Source organism: Piliocolobus tephrosceles, chromosome 10 (assembly GCF_002776525.5).
Source record: "Piliocolobus tephrosceles isolate RC106 chromosome 10, ASM277652v3, whole genome shotgun sequence".
NCBI classification, from domain to species: domain Eukaryota; kingdom Metazoa; phylum Chordata; class Mammalia; order Primates; family Cercopithecidae; genus Piliocolobus; species Piliocolobus tephrosceles.
The window spans coordinates 7,204,079-7,220,326 of NC_045443.1; the positions used below are offsets into that span (position 1 = coordinate 7,204,079).

At 54.2% G+C, this 16,248-nt stretch overlaps 2 protein-coding genes across 4 annotated transcripts in view; both read left to right on the top strand.

Moving 5' to 3' along the window:
• P3H3 (prolyl 3-hydroxylase 3) overlaps positions 1 to 7,440 on the top strand; it is a 16,660-nt gene extending 9,220 nt beyond the window's left edge. Inside the window, exons 7-15 of the mRNA XM_023232418.2 lie at positions 578 to 630; positions 707 to 774; positions 890 to 1,014; positions 4,253 to 4,354; positions 4,690 to 4,840; positions 4,998 to 5,115; positions 5,220 to 5,295; positions 6,593 to 6,733; positions 6,889 to 7,440. Coding sequence (XP_023088186.1) covers positions 578 to 630; positions 707 to 774; positions 890 to 1,014; positions 4,253 to 4,354; positions 4,690 to 4,840; positions 4,998 to 5,115; positions 5,220 to 5,295; positions 6,593 to 6,733; positions 6,889 to 7,053 — 999 coding nt within the window. The 3' untranslated portion in view covers positions 7,054 to 7,440. The remainder of the gene's footprint in view (positions 1 to 577; positions 631 to 706; positions 775 to 889; positions 1,015 to 4,252; positions 4,355 to 4,689; positions 4,841 to 4,997; positions 5,116 to 5,219; positions 5,296 to 6,592; positions 6,734 to 6,888) is intronic.
• A 133-nt stretch (positions 7,441 to 7,573) lies between these two features.
• Positions 7,574 to 15,219, top strand: GNB3 (G protein subunit beta 3). Of its 3 annotated transcripts, none has more exons than XR_002735674.1 (11): positions 7,574 to 8,613; positions 8,837 to 8,923; positions 9,166 to 9,204; positions 10,856 to 10,962; positions 11,060 to 11,123; positions 11,248 to 11,410; positions 11,517 to 11,583; positions 11,667 to 11,868; positions 13,457 to 13,673; positions 14,619 to 14,818; positions 14,950 to 15,219. XR_002735674.1 is itself a non-coding variant. In XM_023232423.1 (11 exons), exons 3-11 carry the CDS (start codon positions 8,867 to 8,869, stop codon positions 14,723 to 14,725), a joined length of 1,023 nt encoding a protein of 340 aa, XP_023088191.1. In that variant the 5' UTR covers positions 7,574 to 7,997; positions 8,449 to 8,613; positions 8,837 to 8,866; the 3' UTR covers positions 14,726 to 15,219. The 3 variants fall into 3 exon arrangements, 2 of the variants coding, with proteins under 2 accessions (XP_023088191.1, XP_023088190.1); XM_023232423.1 differs by having other exon boundaries at positions 7,574 to 7,997; positions 8,449 to 8,613; positions 14,619 to 15,219; XM_023232422.1 differs by having other exon boundaries at positions 14,619 to 15,219.
• Positions 15,220 to 16,248: the final 1,029 nt, after the last annotated feature.

Genomic DNA, 16,248 nt, shown 5'->3' on the forward strand with positions numbered 1-16,248 from the left:
AAAATACAAAAAATTAGCCAGGCGTGGTGGCGGGTGCCTATGATCCCAGCTTCTTGGGAGACTGAGGCAGGAGAATCACTTGAACCCGGGAGGCAGAGGTTGCAGTGAGCTGAGATCGCACCATAGCACTCCAGCCTGGGTGACAGTGTGAGACTCTGTCTCAAAATAAAAAAAAAAAAAAAAACCAAACCACTAACTCTGTCACTTCTAGCTGTGTGATCTTGAGCATGTTACTTTACTTCTCCATGTTTCAGGGCTCTCAATTACAAAATGAGCACTTTAATATTGTCTGTTTCATGAGACTATTGTGAACTTTAAAGGAGAAATTCAATTTCCATAAATGAAGCTCTTAGAATAGCCCCCAGCTGATAGATAGTAAGTGCTATACGAGTTATAGGTGTACTTGTTACAGAGTTTGGTCCACTGCCCAGGGCTCCTGACATTGATTCCCAGGCTCTTCCTACCTCCGTCTCCCTCTCTGGAAACAGGAGGACCTTAACGAGATATTTCAGCTCTAACGTAAGGGATTCCAGGGTCTGATCTTGGTGGGTGATGATGCTTTTCTGGACTGTCACAGGACCCCTGGACCCCTGCAGCTCTCATCCCTGAGGCACTTAGAGAAAAGCTCAGGTAGGAGATGCCCTGTGGTGGGAGGCTGGGTCTGGACTGTCCTGTGCACCCACTGAGCACATCTCTCACCCCTGAGAGAGGATCAAGAGAAGAGGTCTTGGGACCATGAGCCCCCGAAGCCAAAGCCCTTGACCTACTGGAAGGGTGAGTCCCTGGGAGGGAGGAGACAGGAGCCTGGAGGGTCTGGGAGCTGCCAGCTACTGCTCTGCCTGCCCTTAGGGGTTGCTCAGCCACCTCTGCTCTGTCTTTTCCCTGGCAGATGTCCTTCTCCTGGAGGGTGTGACCTTGACCCAGGATTCCAGGCAGCTGAATGGGTCGGAGCGGGCAGTGTTGGATGGGCTGCTCACCCCAGCCGAGTGTGGGGTGCTGCTGCAGCTGGCTAAGGTAGGAAGATCTGCAAGTTCATCAGCTCGTTCAAGACCCTTGGGTACAACTGCCTGTTCCCTTGCTCTTGGCCTGCCCCCTTCATTCTGCCTGTCCTGATTATCCAACCGGGACTGTGCTTACCACTGCCTCTCAGCTGCGGATAAGTTCCTTCGTGTCTTAATTTAGCTGACACAGGTGGATGTTCTTTACAAATTTTACAAATTTTGCTAGAAATTGATAGGAAGAACAAAACAAAAACCACAAAGGCATAAAAATGGATGAGTGTGCAGGTAAGGATTGCTTGGTTAGCCAAGAGTTTAGTTACTGGCTTGACTGATGGCTCAGCAGACACCCAGGCATTTCTTTCCCTCCTTCTAGTTTGGGCTGAATGATTCATACTCACCAGGTTGAGGCTACCATTTATGAAGCTTCAACCCTTATCTCAGGTTAGTGCTCATTCAGTAACATACTCATTGAGTAGCTGCTGTATCCCAGAAACTGCTAGGTTCTAGGGAGAGGAAGATGATTATAGACTCCGCCCTTTGGGAGCTCCGGTGTAGAGGTGGAAACAGACAAGGAAATACATAATAGAAGCAGGTGGTAAGTTTGGTAAAAGAAGTATGTACTTGGGCTGGGTGCGGTGGCTCATGCCTGTGATCCCAACACTTTGGGAGGCTGAGGTGGGTGGATCACCTGAGGCCAGGAGTTTAAGACCAGCCTGACCAACACGGAGAAACCCCGTCTCTACTAAAAATACAAAAAAATTAGCCAGGCGTAGTGGCACATGCCTGTAATCCCAGCTACTTGGGAGGCTGAGGCAGGAGAAGCACTTGAAGCTGGGAGGTGGAGGTTGTGGTGAGCTAATATTTTGCCATTGCACTCCAGCCTGGGCAACAAGAGCGAAACTCTGTCTCAAAAGAAAAAAAAACGTACTCATCCAAATGGAAGTGTTGGAATGCACAGTTATAGAAGGTTTCCTGGAGAGGTGGTGTTTGAGCTCAGTCTTAATGATGAGCTAACCAGGTGATGGGGGGTGGAATCGGTCTAAGAGGGATAAGAGCAAGGTGCATTCTGGGAACTGCAGTCAAGCACAGGGGTGAGAGCAGGGCCAGCTCCAATAGTCATTACCCGTGTGATCTTGGGCAATTTATTTTACTATCTCTGAGCCTAGTATACTCATCTATAAAATGGGGATAATAATAGTGTTTTTGTCATAGTGTTGTGAGGATTAAATGAGTCAGCACACGGTAAAGCTCTTAGAACATAGAATCATCACTGGCTGGGTGTGGTGGCTCATGCCTGTAATCCCAGCACTTTGGGAGGTCAAGGCAGGTGGATCACTTGAGGTCAGGAGTTCAAGACTAACCTGACCAGCATGGTGAAACCCGGTCTCTACTAAAAATACAAAAAAATTAGTGGGCATGGTGGCAAGTGCCTGTAATCCCAACTACTGGGGAGGCTGAGGCAGGAGAATCGCTTGAACCCAGGAGGCAGAGGTTGCAGTGAGCCGAGATCCCGCCATTGCACTCCAGCCTGGTCAACAAAAGCAAAACTCCGTCTCGAAAAATAAATTTTTTAAAAAAAATTTATTGGCCGGGCGCGGTGGCTCAAGCCTGTAATCCCAGCACTTTGGGAGGCCGAGACGGGCGGATCACGAGGTCAGGAGATCGAGACCATCCTGGCTAACATGCTGAAACCCCGTCTCTACTAAAAACTACAAAAAACTAGCCGGGCGAGGTGGTGGGCGCCTGTAGTCCCAGCTACCTGGGAGGCTGAGGCAGGAGAATGGTGTAAACCCGGGAGGCGGAGCTTGCAGTGAGCTGAGATCCGGCCACAGCACTCCAGCCTGGGAGACAGAGCGAGACTCCGTCTCAAAAAAAAAAAAAAAATTTATTAATTAATGTAAAAAGAACATAAAATCATCAGGGTGTATGTTACCAAGAGGCAGTATGGGGGAGAAGGGAGAGAGCCCAGATGTGAAGGCCCAGGGACAGTGAGGGTCTTCTGTGGCATCCCAAGGAGTTTGGGCTTTATCTGTGTATAGTAGACAGCTACTGAAGGATTTTAGGAGTGGTTGACTTTTGCATTCCTGTAGAACCTCCAAGTGCAGAGTCTGGAGTAACCTGTAGAAGTGGTAGATCCCTCTAGTGGCAGTGTGTAGAATGCAGCGGGAGAAAAGACCGGGAAAACGGAGTAATTGACGAGTGCCACTGTTGGTTGGCAAGGTGGCTCACACCTGTAATCCCAGCACTTCAGGAGGCTGAGGCAGGTGGATGGCTTGACTCAGGAGTTCCAGACCAGCCTGAGCATTGTGGTAAAACCCCGTCTCTACAAAAAATACAAAAAATTAGCTGGGCCTATGCGCCTATATTCTCCCACCTACTTGGGAGGCTGAGGTAGGAGGATCTCTGGAGCCTGGGAGGTGGAGATTGCAGTGAGCTATGATCGCGTCACTGCACCCCAGCCTGGGCAATAGAGCAAGACCCAGTCTCAAAAGCAAAAAGCAAAAAACCCAGGTTAGATGGCTTGGGTGACTCGGTGTCTCTCAGAAGTGAGATTTGTATGCAGGGGTAACTAGATAGTGGTGCTTAAACCGATTCAAAAAGCGGACAAAAAAATGGGTGTCAGAAAAGGGAATGATTCCAGTGTAGACATCCAAATATTAGGAGACCTCCAGGTAGTGAGACTGGTCGCGTAGGTGGCTGGGTAGTTGTGACTCAGTATCAAGGAGTGGGGGAGCCACGGAGTCCACAGTTTCTCCAAGAGAATGTCAGGTGGGAAGAGGTACGAGAGGGATAGCCGCCGATGCTGTCTCCCTACCGCCAGTCAGCTTCCTGCCAGGACCTGGCCTAACTGTGGAACTTCCTGTTAGGGTCCTGTTTCCAGAGAGACTCCTCTATTCTTGGCTCATCAGGGATTAATGACCAAGCCCTTCCTGCCTAGTCCCCAGCTCTGCCCCACTTTCCCAGCTGTCCCTACCCTCTCAGAGGCCCCCTTACTGGAAGCTCTCCCGAGTTGTGTCCACAGTCCCCTTGGTAAGCGGGATTCCAGCCTGTACCAGAGAGGGACAGTCGGGCAGCCATGGCGGGGAGCACTCTCTGGGAAGGAGCAGCAGCTCAGGAAGAGGAGCCGCAACAGAACTGTGGGAGCATCTAGCTTCTTCTGGAGAGCGGGAGGGCCGGAGGGAGGGTCTTGCAGCCCTGCAGACAGTGAGGGGCTGGGAGAGTGACACCACGGTAAACTCCTCCCTATTTAGGATGCAGCTGGGGCTGGAGCCAGGTCTGGCTATCGTGGTCGCCGCTCCCCTCACACCCCCCATGAACGCTTCGAGGGGCTCACAGTGCTTAAGGCTGCACAGGTGAGCACAGGAGGCACCCGGGTCCGTCTGATGCCCAGATCTGGAGGAGAGGCTGTGCAGGAAGCCGGGCCCCAGGACCTGGGCTTTTGTGAAGGAGCTTTCTCGGGACCGAGACTACCTGATAGGACCCAGCATGGAGTAAAGGGATGTTCTGAGAGCTGGGGCCGGGGTTGTTGTTGGAAAGATAGAAGGAGCAGTTTGGGCTGATGGACAGAGCTGGATGCTGAGGGACTCCAAACCTACGGGTGGAGAGCAGCAGAGATGGGCAGGAGCTAGGGCTGAGACCACCTTCCCATTGCCGGCCTCTGTTCTGTGCTGCCTTTCACTGCCTGCAGCTGGCCCGGGCCGGGACAGTGGGCAGTCAGGGTGCTAAGCTGCTTCTGGAGGTGAGCGAGCGGGTGCGGACCTTGACCCAGGCCTACTTCTCCCCGGAACGGCCTCTGCATCTGTCCTTCACCCACCTGGTGTGCCGCAGCGCCATAGAAGGTATGACAGGGACCCCCACTGCTCTTCTCCAAGCTCAGGCCCTGCCCACAGGACACTGCCCCCAAGAGCCCCAGGGTGGATGTGCATGGCATGAGCCCACAGGGTGGCAGATGGGCACAGGGGCACAGAGGTACCCCCAGACCCCTTTGTGTCCTAGGAGAGCAAGAGCAGCGCATGGACCTGAGTCACCCAGTGCATGCAGACAACTGCGTCCTGGACCCCGACACAGGAGAGTGCTGGCGGGAGCCCCCAGCCTACACCTATCGGGACTACAGGTGGGCAGCCCCTCTAGGGGTCAGGCAGGTGGGCAAAGGTCATCCCACTGCCGGCCTGGGCCTGGGTTGGGGTCTCACTGCCTCTTGCCTTTTTCCCTCCGCAGTGGACTCCTCTACCTCAACGATGACTTCCAGGGTGGGGACCTGTTCTTCACGGAGCCCAACGCCCTCACTGTCACGGTGCGTGGAGTTGGGGGTGTGACGGTGTGACAGAGGGCCCAGCTGTGGGGTCAGGATTCAAAACAGAAGGTTCCACAGGCAAATGCAGGGAAATGGCCAGTGCTTTTAACCCTTTCACTTCCCTGCCTCCCCAGCCCTCCCACTGCTTCCTCCCGTAGCTAGGTCTGCAGGTGGGCCCACCAACCCTGCCATCAGTATTGGTCTCACCTCCTAAAGAAGGGTGAATGAAGCACAGCTTGCAGGTGCCTCGAGGACTCCATGGCCCTATTCTAGGGATTTGGGGAACTTGAAATAGTCCTTCCTCTTTGCAGTGAGATGAGCACAGTGGCTGGCGCACAGATACCAGGGCCACCTCGACTGGGACTCACATTCTTAGCCTTTGTGAGGTTTAGTTTCCTAAATTGAGGTGATAATAATAGTACCTATTTTTCTTTTCTTTGCTTTTTTTTTTTTTGACGGAGTCTCGCTCTGTCACCCAGGCTGGAACACAGTGGCGCGATCTCGGCTCACTGCAAGCTCTGCCTCCTGGGCTCACGCCGTTCTCCTGTCTTAGCCTCCAAATTAACTGGGACTACAGGTGTCTGCCACCTCGCCCGGCTAATTTTTTGTATTTTTAGCAGAGATGGGGTTTCACTGTGTTAGCCAGGATGGTTTCGATCTCCTGACCTCGTGATCCGCCCGCCTCGGCCTCCCAAAGTGCTGGGATTACAGGCGTGAGCCACCGCGCCCGGGCAATAGTACCTATTTTAAAGGGTCATTGTAGGAAGTAATTTAGGTAATGTACCTAAAAGAATGAGGCAGTGCCTGGTAATAATAAGCAATTAATGAATGTTAAGTGGGAAATTTCTAGACGCCAGGGGCTAGGATTGGGTAGGAGGAGAGGGGCAGTGATTTTTCATCTGGGTGTGGGGTGTGAAAATGGCTTCAATATCCATATCCCCTTCTACACAGAGTCTGGTACTGCATGGCCACCCCCAGATTGCTTCACACCCTGGGTTCAAAGGGCTGAGTGGGAAAAATCAGGGTACCGGGGGTCAGGAACCAACAAGAGACCCTCCGTGGAGACCCCTTTTTCCTTTGGTTCCCTACTCCTCTTGCCTTAATCTGGCATTTTTGCTCTGCAAGTTGAAGCTGATTTCTCATTTGCCCCAAGCTAGTCCCTGAATTAAGGAGCGGGAAGTGATAGCGAGAGGGCTGACCTTCTCTGTGCCCCTGTCCCTATCCTGCTCTAGGGAGTGAGGGCCAAGTTCTCTGAGAGAGCCGGTCCCTGGAGCTGAACCTGCCCTCATCCCCCCAGGCTCGGGTGCGTCCTCGCTGTGGACGCCTTGTAGCCTTCAGCTCCGGTGGGGAGAATCCCCATGGCGTGTGGGCCGTGACTCGGGGACGGCGCTGTGCCCTGGCGCTGTGGCACACATGGGCACCTGAGCACAGGGAGCAGGTAAGGAGTGGGGTAGGAAGGGATGTGGTTCTCCTGGTGCGTGAAGGGTGGGCAGGCACCACTGAGAAGGCTCACGGTCGGTGAGGGGCAGGGGCTGAGCTGGCCCAAGGAAGGTGGGTGCAGGGAACTGGCCACATTCTCCTCCCCAACCCCAGGAGTGGATAGAAGCCAAAGAACTGCTGCAGGAGTCAGAGGAGGAGGAGGAAGAGGAAGAGGAAGAAATGCCCAGCAAAGACACTTCCCCAGAGCCCCCTAGCCGCAGGCACCAGAGGGTCCAAGACAAGGCTGGAAAGGCACCTCGGGTTCGGGAGGAGCTGTGAGTGGCTGAGCCAGCTCCTTGAGGATGGGGCCACTTGACTTGTGCAAGGCCATCTTGATGCCAGGACCCACAGAAAGCCCCTGCGTGACATCAGGAGCAGAACAGCAAGCTCTCTGTCCCTGCACCCCCACCATCTTGGGGACCCACAAGGGCCTGGACTCAGAGGACAATGCACAGGGTAGCCTGGAGCTCACCAGGGCTGGGGAGCCGGGACTGGGCCCAGCTGCTGGACCTGCAGCCCCCGGACAGATGGGGAACACTGTACCTCCCTGAACGGAAATGGCAGGGGAGGAGGCTGATGCTTTAAATGAAGAGGATGGTGGGGTTGGGGGGTATAACCCTGCTGCTCTCTCCCAGTCTGTGCAATAAAGGTCATGAAGATCCCTCAGCCAGGGGCCAGTCGAGTGTATCACAGGTTCTGTGATGGCTGGAGGTGGGGGTGGCTCTGGCTTGCCTGGGAGGAGACAGGTGTCTTTGGGCCTCCCAGAGGCGGGGCCCCTGGAGCCTGTGATTTGTCAGGGAAATCTCAGCCACCTGCTCCCTTCATGCAAATGACCCAAGCCCCTGGCAGCTGCTCCTTAGGCCTCCAAGTCTAAGCCCTGTCTTCCCTCTCAGCTTTTGCTGAGACTTAGGGCCGCCTGCTTTCTCTCTGACTCCTGCTTTCGCAGCCGCAAGAGGGCAAGGAGGGGGCTAGACCCCAGCCTGGGAGCAGGGTACGGGGCTTCCCTTGCCCACCCACAACAGGGGCAGACCTGTCCATCGTTCTCTGTGGGTCCCCTGTACCTTTCTCCCCCCACAGGATCAGACCCAGAGGCAGCTGGTTGGGGTTTGTCGAGAAGAAGGATTATCCAGATCAGTCCTTTCTAATCTCAGCTCCTGCCTGCACCCTCCCACACTCACCAAACCGTCTTCCCCACCACCCTGAGCTAAGGAGCACGGTTTGAGGTACTGACAACGGGGCCACCTATCACCCTTATAGCCCGCCTTCTGGCCTGGTTGCTAAGTGGCCCTGACTGCCGAGATCATCACCACGGATGGGGGCCCGGACCGGAGAGGGGACACTGGAGCTGTAGTTGCTTCTGCTCCTTTGCACCCCTCCCAAACCCCAACCCTTAATCTACTCACAGCTTTGCTCTAATCCCATGGAGCCTGATGCTCTTATCTCTGCCTGCAGAGACTGACCAGGGAAGCGCCCTTCAGCCCCTCCCCTCTCAGGCTTGTGGTGGGGGCTGCTCCTCTCTACGGCCCCACACTCCTGCCCCCACCCCTCCTCCAGGCTGGGCCCAAGTCTCTCTGGAAGCCACACACCTCCCTCCCTCCCTGTCCTCTTCCCCCCACCCCTGCCAGCTGATTTCATTTGCCTGACATTGTGGTTGGCTCTACCCTTCCCTGTCAGGCCCCCGCAACCCCCCGCCGGTCGGGGCCAGGCCAGGCCAGGCCAGCTCCTCTGGCAGCAGAGCCTGGGCAGGTGACGGGCGGGCGCAAGCGTCGCAGCTGAGGGAGTAAGGAGGCTCCCAGGAACCGGAGCTGGAAACCCGGCTGAGGTCCAGCCAGAGCCCAAGTAAGAGGGAGCTGGCCTGGGCTCTGCTCTCCTGGGCTGGGGCGCAGGCAGGGCTCAGGCAGGCTGGGGCTGGATGCAAAGGACCCCAAACTTGGAGAGCCTGGCTGGGGAGGGGGTGCAGCCACCCAGTCATTGCCCTGTGTCTTGGAGTCTGGTGTGGGCATGAAGGGCAGAAGCACAGCCTGGTGGGGGTTCCTCAACACGGACCCCATGTTCCTGGCAGGAGCCAGAGCTACCCCTCGACCTGTCAGCCATGGGGGAGATGGAGCAACTGCGTCAGGAAGCGGAGCAGCTCAAGAAGCAGATTGCAGTAACTCCAGAGCCCTCCCACTGGGGCCCCAGAAAAGAGCTGGGGACATGAGGGAGTGTGGCTCAGGGGGAGGGGACTGGGTTTGCTCCTGAGTGACTAGAAGTGACCAGGGACTTTCTAAACTTGGCTTGCATATTTGAGATCCCCACGCCCCAGTGCCCCAAGCCCAACCTGCCTTGAAGGCCCATGCACCCGCCACCCCCACCTTGCCCTTGCTCCCCTGATGTCTGCTTTCCCTGCAGGATGCCAGGAAAGCCTGTGCTGACGTTACTCTGGCAGAGGTAAGACCCCCTGTCCCCGCCGAAGGCAGGGCACTGGGGGAGGGGCAGGGAGCTCCCTGAGCCACAATAGCCCGTTGCTCCGAGCCTTAGTACAGCGTGTCCTTGGAGGGAGGAAACCCATTAATTAATTCATTCAGCCAACATGTAATGGGACCTGCTCTGAGCCAGGCACCATATTGGATGGGAAAGATGCAGACATGGTTCCTATTCTTGTCCATAGAACAAGAGTCACCACAGCCGCCTCCCAGGGCCTTGAAGATGAAGAGGCGATAGTACTTTGTAAATGATAAAGCCCTTGTAGACTCTAATTGCTGGTTTTCTTTTTTTTTTTTTTTTTTTTTTTGAGACGGAGTCTCGCTCTGTCACCCAGGCTGGAGTGCTGTGGCCGGATCTCAGCTCACTGCAGGCTCCGCCTCCCGGGTTCACGCCATTCTCCTGCCTTAGCCTCCCGGGTAGCTGGGACTACAGGCGCTGCCACCTCGCCCGGCTACTTTTTGTAGTTTTTAGTAGAGACGGGGTTTCACCGTGTTAGCCAGGATGGTCTCGATCTCCTGACCTCGTGATCCGCCCGTCTCGGCCTCCCAAAGTGCTGGGATTACAGGCTTGAGCCACCGCGCCCGGCCTAATTGCTGGTTTTCTATACTGTATTTTATCAATTCTAAGATGCACATTTCTTCACATTTTGACATCTCTGAAATCAAGATGCATTCAACAATGGATCATCGTTTCAATTAGAATTGGCAGCATCTTTTCTTCTTAGTGATGCATCTTAGATTGGATTAAATATGTTAACAGTGAAGACTTTTTATGAGCCAGATACTGGGTTAAGCTGCATAAATACCTAATTTCATTTAATTGCATGATGCCTCTGTAAGGTAGATGCTGTGATAAGCCTCATTTTACACCTTGAGTAAACAGACTCGGAGGTGAAGGAACTTGCCCCAGATAACAAAGCAGGCCGGGCGCAGTGGTTCACGCCTGTAATCCCAGCACTTTGGGAGACTGACGTGGAAGGATCGCTTACGCTCAGGAGTTTGAGACCAGCCTGGGCAACATAGTGAGATCTCATCTTAATATAAAAAAAAATTGTTTTTAATTTTTCTAAAAAAAGATAGTAAAGCAAGTGATGGCGAATCAAGTCTGTTCACTGTGGACCCCCAGCCTAAGTCCAAAATCTGGTTAGAGCTCAAGGGGCATAGTACCACAAATTTCAGGAGGTGCAGTTCAGGGTAACGGTGATGCCCCAGGCACCCAGTTAAAAAGCTAGCCCTGCTGCAGTGGTGGGTGAGAGCAGGCTCCTCTCAGCTTGGAAGAGCCAACCGTGTGCATCTCTTCCCAAATCTGTTTCCAATGACCTCACATGGGCAGCTTGAAATTGGTCAACGTGCAAGTATTCATATCATGGAAATCACTTCCCACCTTCCTCAGCAACACTGGAGAGGTGCTTGTTAAACACTTAGCAGCACACCCCTGGCCATGCGTGCATCTCTTTCCCACATCAGTCTAAGACACTCCAGGGCAGAGGCTTATTTCTCTAAGGCTGGGGGCCTGACCTGGAGCCTGGCACAGAACAGGAACTCGTATAGATCAGTGACAGACATCCGGGCATGTAAACTGCTCACCCCAATATTCAATGCCCCTCTCTCTGCAGCTGGTGTCTGGCCTAGAGGTAGTGGGACGAGTCCAGATGCGGACGCGGCGGACGTTAAGGGGGCACCTGGCCAAGATCTATGCCATGCACTGGGCCACTGACTCCAAGTGAGGCTTTGGGGGGAACGGAGAATGGGAGGGCGAGAGTGGGAGCAAGGAAGGCGGGAAGGCGAGGCTTGCGTGATATGGGATGCCCTCTCCGCAGGCTGCTGGTAAGTGCCTCGCAAGATGGGAAGCTGATCGTGTGGGACAGCTACACCACCAACAAGGTACCAGCCCTGCCTCCCGGAGCCTCCACCACCGCATCCTTCCTGGGGCGCTATGCCTAACCTCCTCTGCCCAGCTGGGAGCTTGGCTCCGGTGCCATCTCTGCTCAAACCACCCTCCCTGCAGGTGCACGCCATCCCACTGCGCTCCTCCTGGGTGATGACCTGTGCCTATGCCCCATCAGGGAACTTTGTGGCATGTGGGGGGCTGGACAATATGTGTTCCATCTACAACCTCAAATCCCGTGAGGGCAATGTCAAGGTCAGCCGGGAGCTTTCTGCTCACACAGGTGAGGGAGAGACCTTCTCCTCCGCTCCTGAGGGGTTCAGGGAATCCTGGGTTTCCCGTGGGCTGTGGCTGTGCAGCCAGGGCACTGTCCTTCTACCCACCTCCAGGTTATCTCTCCTGCTGCCGCTTCCTGGATGACAACAATATTGTGACCAGCTCGGGGGACACCACGTGGTGAGGCTGAACGTTGTTGGTGCTGGGGCTTGGGAGTGGGCCTGGCCTGGCCTTTCTCTAACAGTCTCCCTCCCTTTTGGCAGTGCCTTGTGGGACATTGAGACTGGGCAGCAGAAGACTGTATTTGTGGGACACACGGGTGACTGCATGAGCCTGGCTGTGTCTCCTGACTTCAATCTCTTCATTTCGGGGGCCTGTGATGCCAGCGCTAAGCTCTGGGATGTGCGAGAGGGGACCTGCCGTCAGACTTTCACTGGCCACGAGTCGGACATCAACGCCATCTGTGTGAGTGCACCCCCCACCCCCGCTTGACTCCAACTCCTTCCCCCGCACTCCCCACAACACATACAGTACACATCCTCTGCCCCTCCCGTAGCTTCCCTAGCCCTTTCTTTCTTTCTTTCTTTTTTTTTTTTTTGAGACAGAGTCTCACTGTGTCGCCCAGGCTGGAGTGCAGTGGCGCAATCTCGACTCACTGCAACCTCTGCCTCCTGGATTGGAGCCATTCTGCTGCCTCAGCCTCCTGAGTAGCTGGGATTATACGTGTGCACCACCATGCCTGGCTAATTTTTGTATTTTTAGTAGAGATGGGGTTTTGCCATGTTGGCCAGGCTGGTCTTGAACTCCTGACCTGAGGCAATCTTCCCACCTCAGCTTCCCAGAGTGCAGTGCTGGGATTACAGGTGTGAGCCACCGTGCCCAGCCTTCCCTAGCCCTTTCTTTCTTTCTTTTTTTGGGGACAGAGTCTCACACTGTTGCCCAGTCTGGATGCAGTGGTGCGATCATGGCTCACTGCAGCCTCAACCTCCAAGGTTCAAGCAATCCTCCCACCACAGCCTCCTGAGTAGCTGGGACTACAGGTGCGTGCGACCACGCTTGGCTAATGTTTTGATTTTTTTGTAGAGATGGGTTCCCACTGTTGCCCAGGCTGAGCTGGAACTCCTGAGCTCAAGCGATCCTCCTGCCTCGGTCTCCCAAAATATTGGGATTACAGGCATGAGCCACCACGCCCAGTCCATTTTGTCACGTTTGCTTTATCATTTTCTCTCTGTAGAGAAATAGCCATAGATACACACACACATACACACTTAGATGTAGATACACATTTTCTTTCTAGGTCTTTTGAAAGTAGTTTGCAGACATCATGTTTCTTTACCCCTTAAGTACTTCCTAAAACAAAGCTCTTCTGTAACATAATCACAGTGTGATTCTTAAAATCAGGAAATTTAACATTGACACAATACTGTAGTCTACAGTCTATATTCAAATTTCACCAGCTGCCTCAAAAATGTCCATAATAGCTATGGTTTTTTTCTGTCCAGGATCCAATCCGGAAACATGCATTACATTTCCTTGCCGTATCTTTTTTGTCACCACCTTTAAACCGGAACTGTTTTCCCACCTTTGTCTTTTATGCCATTGACATTTTTGAAGAGTACAAACCAGTTTTCTATAGACTCTCCCTCCATTTATCTGACATTTCCTTGCAATGAGATTCAGGCCTTGCATTTGTCCTTGACCCTGTTCTTGCACACCCTGATCCAGCCCACTTGTGTAGTCTGAGTTTGGGACAACTTCCGTCTGCCCTTCTAGCCAGGTCACTGCAGGCAAGCCTTGGTGCTCTTGCCTGCGACATGGAAATGATGCCTGCCTGCAGCGCTGTATAGTGCAGAGCGGGCGAGGGGCATAGGGAAGTCACTGGCACGTGGTACGTGTTGGCAGGGCTGCTTCTCATCCCAAACCAAGGAAGGGACAGGCAAGGAGGCTGAGAGCAGCGGCTTGCCCTGGAGCTGTCAGGTGGGAGCCAGAGGGCGGGAGAGGCTGTGGGCTGCCCAGGTCTGATCCCTGACCCACTTGCCGCCCGTGCCCTCAGTTCTTCCCCAATGGAGAGGCCATCTGTACAGGCTCGGATGATGCTTCCTGCCGCTTGTTTGACCTGCGGGCAGACCAGGAGCTGATCTGCTTCTCCCATGAGAGCATCATCTGCGGCATCACGTCCGTGGCCTTCTCCCTCAGTGGCCGCCTGCTATTCGCTGGCTACGACGACTTCAACTGCAACGTCTGGGACTCCATGAAGTCCGAGCGTGTGGGTAAGGGCCAGCCCTGGCTGCGGCTTCCTCAGCTGGAAGGACCCTCTCCAGCCCGCCCTCCTCATTCTGTACCCCCCATAGGCTCCCATTTCGGACTTACTGCTATCCTGGGTGACTCCACTCCTGGAATCCAGTACCCCTTGGCTCCCAACTAGGACTGTCTTCCCTCAGTGTTGCTCTAAGCAACCTCTTTCCACTGCCCAATGCCATGGCTGCTCCCTGCCCTAGGAGATCTGTGGGCCATGACTGTCCAGTCAGTTCTGGGTTCCTGGCATTTCAGGGGCACCCACTGAGAGGCAAGACAGCCTCAGGGAAATATGGAATCAAGGCAGAATCAAGGAGATCCGGAGCGGCCCGAGGGCCCTGACTCCTGCCTAGGGCTCGTCTAAGACTAGCCTGAAGTTGGTCAGACAGGATGGCTTCTTCTCTATCAAGAGGCCAGGTGCTGATGAAAGTAACACTGGCCAGGGGCAGAATCCAAATCCTAATTCTGTTGCTCACTCTGAGTGACCTTGCACAAGTCACTCCTCCGTGGGCCTCAGTTTCTTCATCTGGAAACAAAGAAATCAGATGAACGGTTGCCTTCTGCTTTCCAGCACCTGTCAAGGTGCCCTCGGGTTTCTTCACAGTACACAGATGCTTCCAGCTTTTCTCTGTCTGATCCTAGCCCTCCCCCAACCAAAGCTCTTGAGAGAGAACCCCCTGCCCTACAGCTAATCCTCTTTCAGTCTCTCAGCCTTCTTCAGGGGTTGAGCCTAGCCTACCCAGTCTAGGTTCCCTGCATGCATGTGCTCAGGCACGCATGCACAAACACACGTACACACACCCACACGTGCACACACACGCACGCATGCACACATGCCCTCCCCCACACACATGCACACATGCACACACTGCTTTCCAAATCAGCTTGGAGACAGGCTGACTCCTTTCCCTCTTGCTCAGGCATCCTCTCTGGCCACGACAACAGGGTCAGCTGCCTGGGAGTCACAGCTGATGGGATGGCTGTGGCCACAGGTTCCTGGGACAGCTTCCTCAAAATCTGGAACTGAGGAGGCTGGAGAAAGGGAAGCGGAAGGCAATGAAGACACTCGGCAGCCCCTCCCCGACCCCATCTCATTCAGGTGTTCTCTTCTATATTCCAGGTGCCATTCCCACTAAGCTTTCTCCTTTGAGGGCGGTGGGGAGCACGGGGACCCTGCCTTTGGGAGGAAGCATCAGGGACACAGGGGCAAAGAACTGCCCCATCTCCTCCCATGGCCTTCCCTCCCCACAGTCCTCACAGCCTCTCCCTTAATGAGCAAGGACAACCAGCCCCTCGCCAGCCCTTTGCAGGCCCAGCAGACTTCAGTCTGAGGCCCCAGGCCCTAGGATTCCTCCCCCGGAGCCACGACCTTTGTCCAGGCCTGGGTGGTGTAGGCGTTTGGCCCTGTGACTATGGCTCTGGCACCACTAGAGTCCTGGTCCTCTTCTTCTTTACGCTTTCTCCTTTTTCTACCTTTTTATCTCTCCTAAGACAACTGCAATAAAGTGTAGCACCCTGGTACATCTGTGATGTTTGCCTTCCACTCCCTTCTGTTCCAAAAAGACCCAGGTCCCATTTAAAGGCAGTAATGTGTTACAGGTGCTGTGATAAAGGCTAGGTACTGGACAGCTTGTGGGCTCACGGGAGGAGGCCTGAGATGGGTCGGGGGAGAAGGTATTCAGCAGGTGGCTGGGGGACTGTGTGTGCAGCAGTTTGCTATGGCCTGCCTGTGGTGCCCGTGTGTTTGCACGAGAGGGTTAGATTGAGAAGGAATCAGATTATAAAAGGTCTTGAATGCCAAGCCAGAGAGTCCAGACGTTTTCCTAAGGGCAATGGGAAGCCATTCAGGAGCTCTGAGCGGAGCAGTAACACGGTCAGTTACGCTTCTCAGAAAGATTGCTCCAGATCTTTCGGAAAGAAGCAGTGTAGGCTGATGAAAGGGAGGGAGGGAGAGACTGGCACTAGGGAAACAAGATAAGAGGCAGGCGGCAAGAAATGCAAGAGCGACAGGACAGAGGGGTTAGGGAGAGGGATTAGGAAGAGATTAAAGACGTGGAATCAGCTGGAACAGTGGTTCATGCCTGTAATCCCAGAGCCTTGGAAGGCTGGCAGGAGGATCTCCTGAGGCCTGGAATTTGAGACCAGTCTGAGCACCATAGTGTGACCCTGTATCTACAAAAAAAATTAAAAATTACCTGGGCAGGCTGGGCATGGTGGCTCATGCCTGTCATCCCAGCACTTCAGGAGGCTGAGGCAGGCAGATCACTCGAGCCTAGTTGCTTAAAACCAGCCTGGGCAATATGGTAAGACCTCATCTCTATAAAAAAAAATACAAAATTAGCCAGGCCTGGTGGCTCATGCCTGTTATCCCAGCTACTCGAGAGACTGAGACAGGAGGATCGCTTGAGCTCAGGAGGTTGAGGCTGCAGTGAGCTGTGATTGTGCCACTGCACTCCAGCCTGGGTGACAGAGCAAGACCCGGCCTCTAAAAAAACAAGCAAACAAACAAAATGTGGAATCACCAGGATTTAGTGACCAAATGCTAGGATA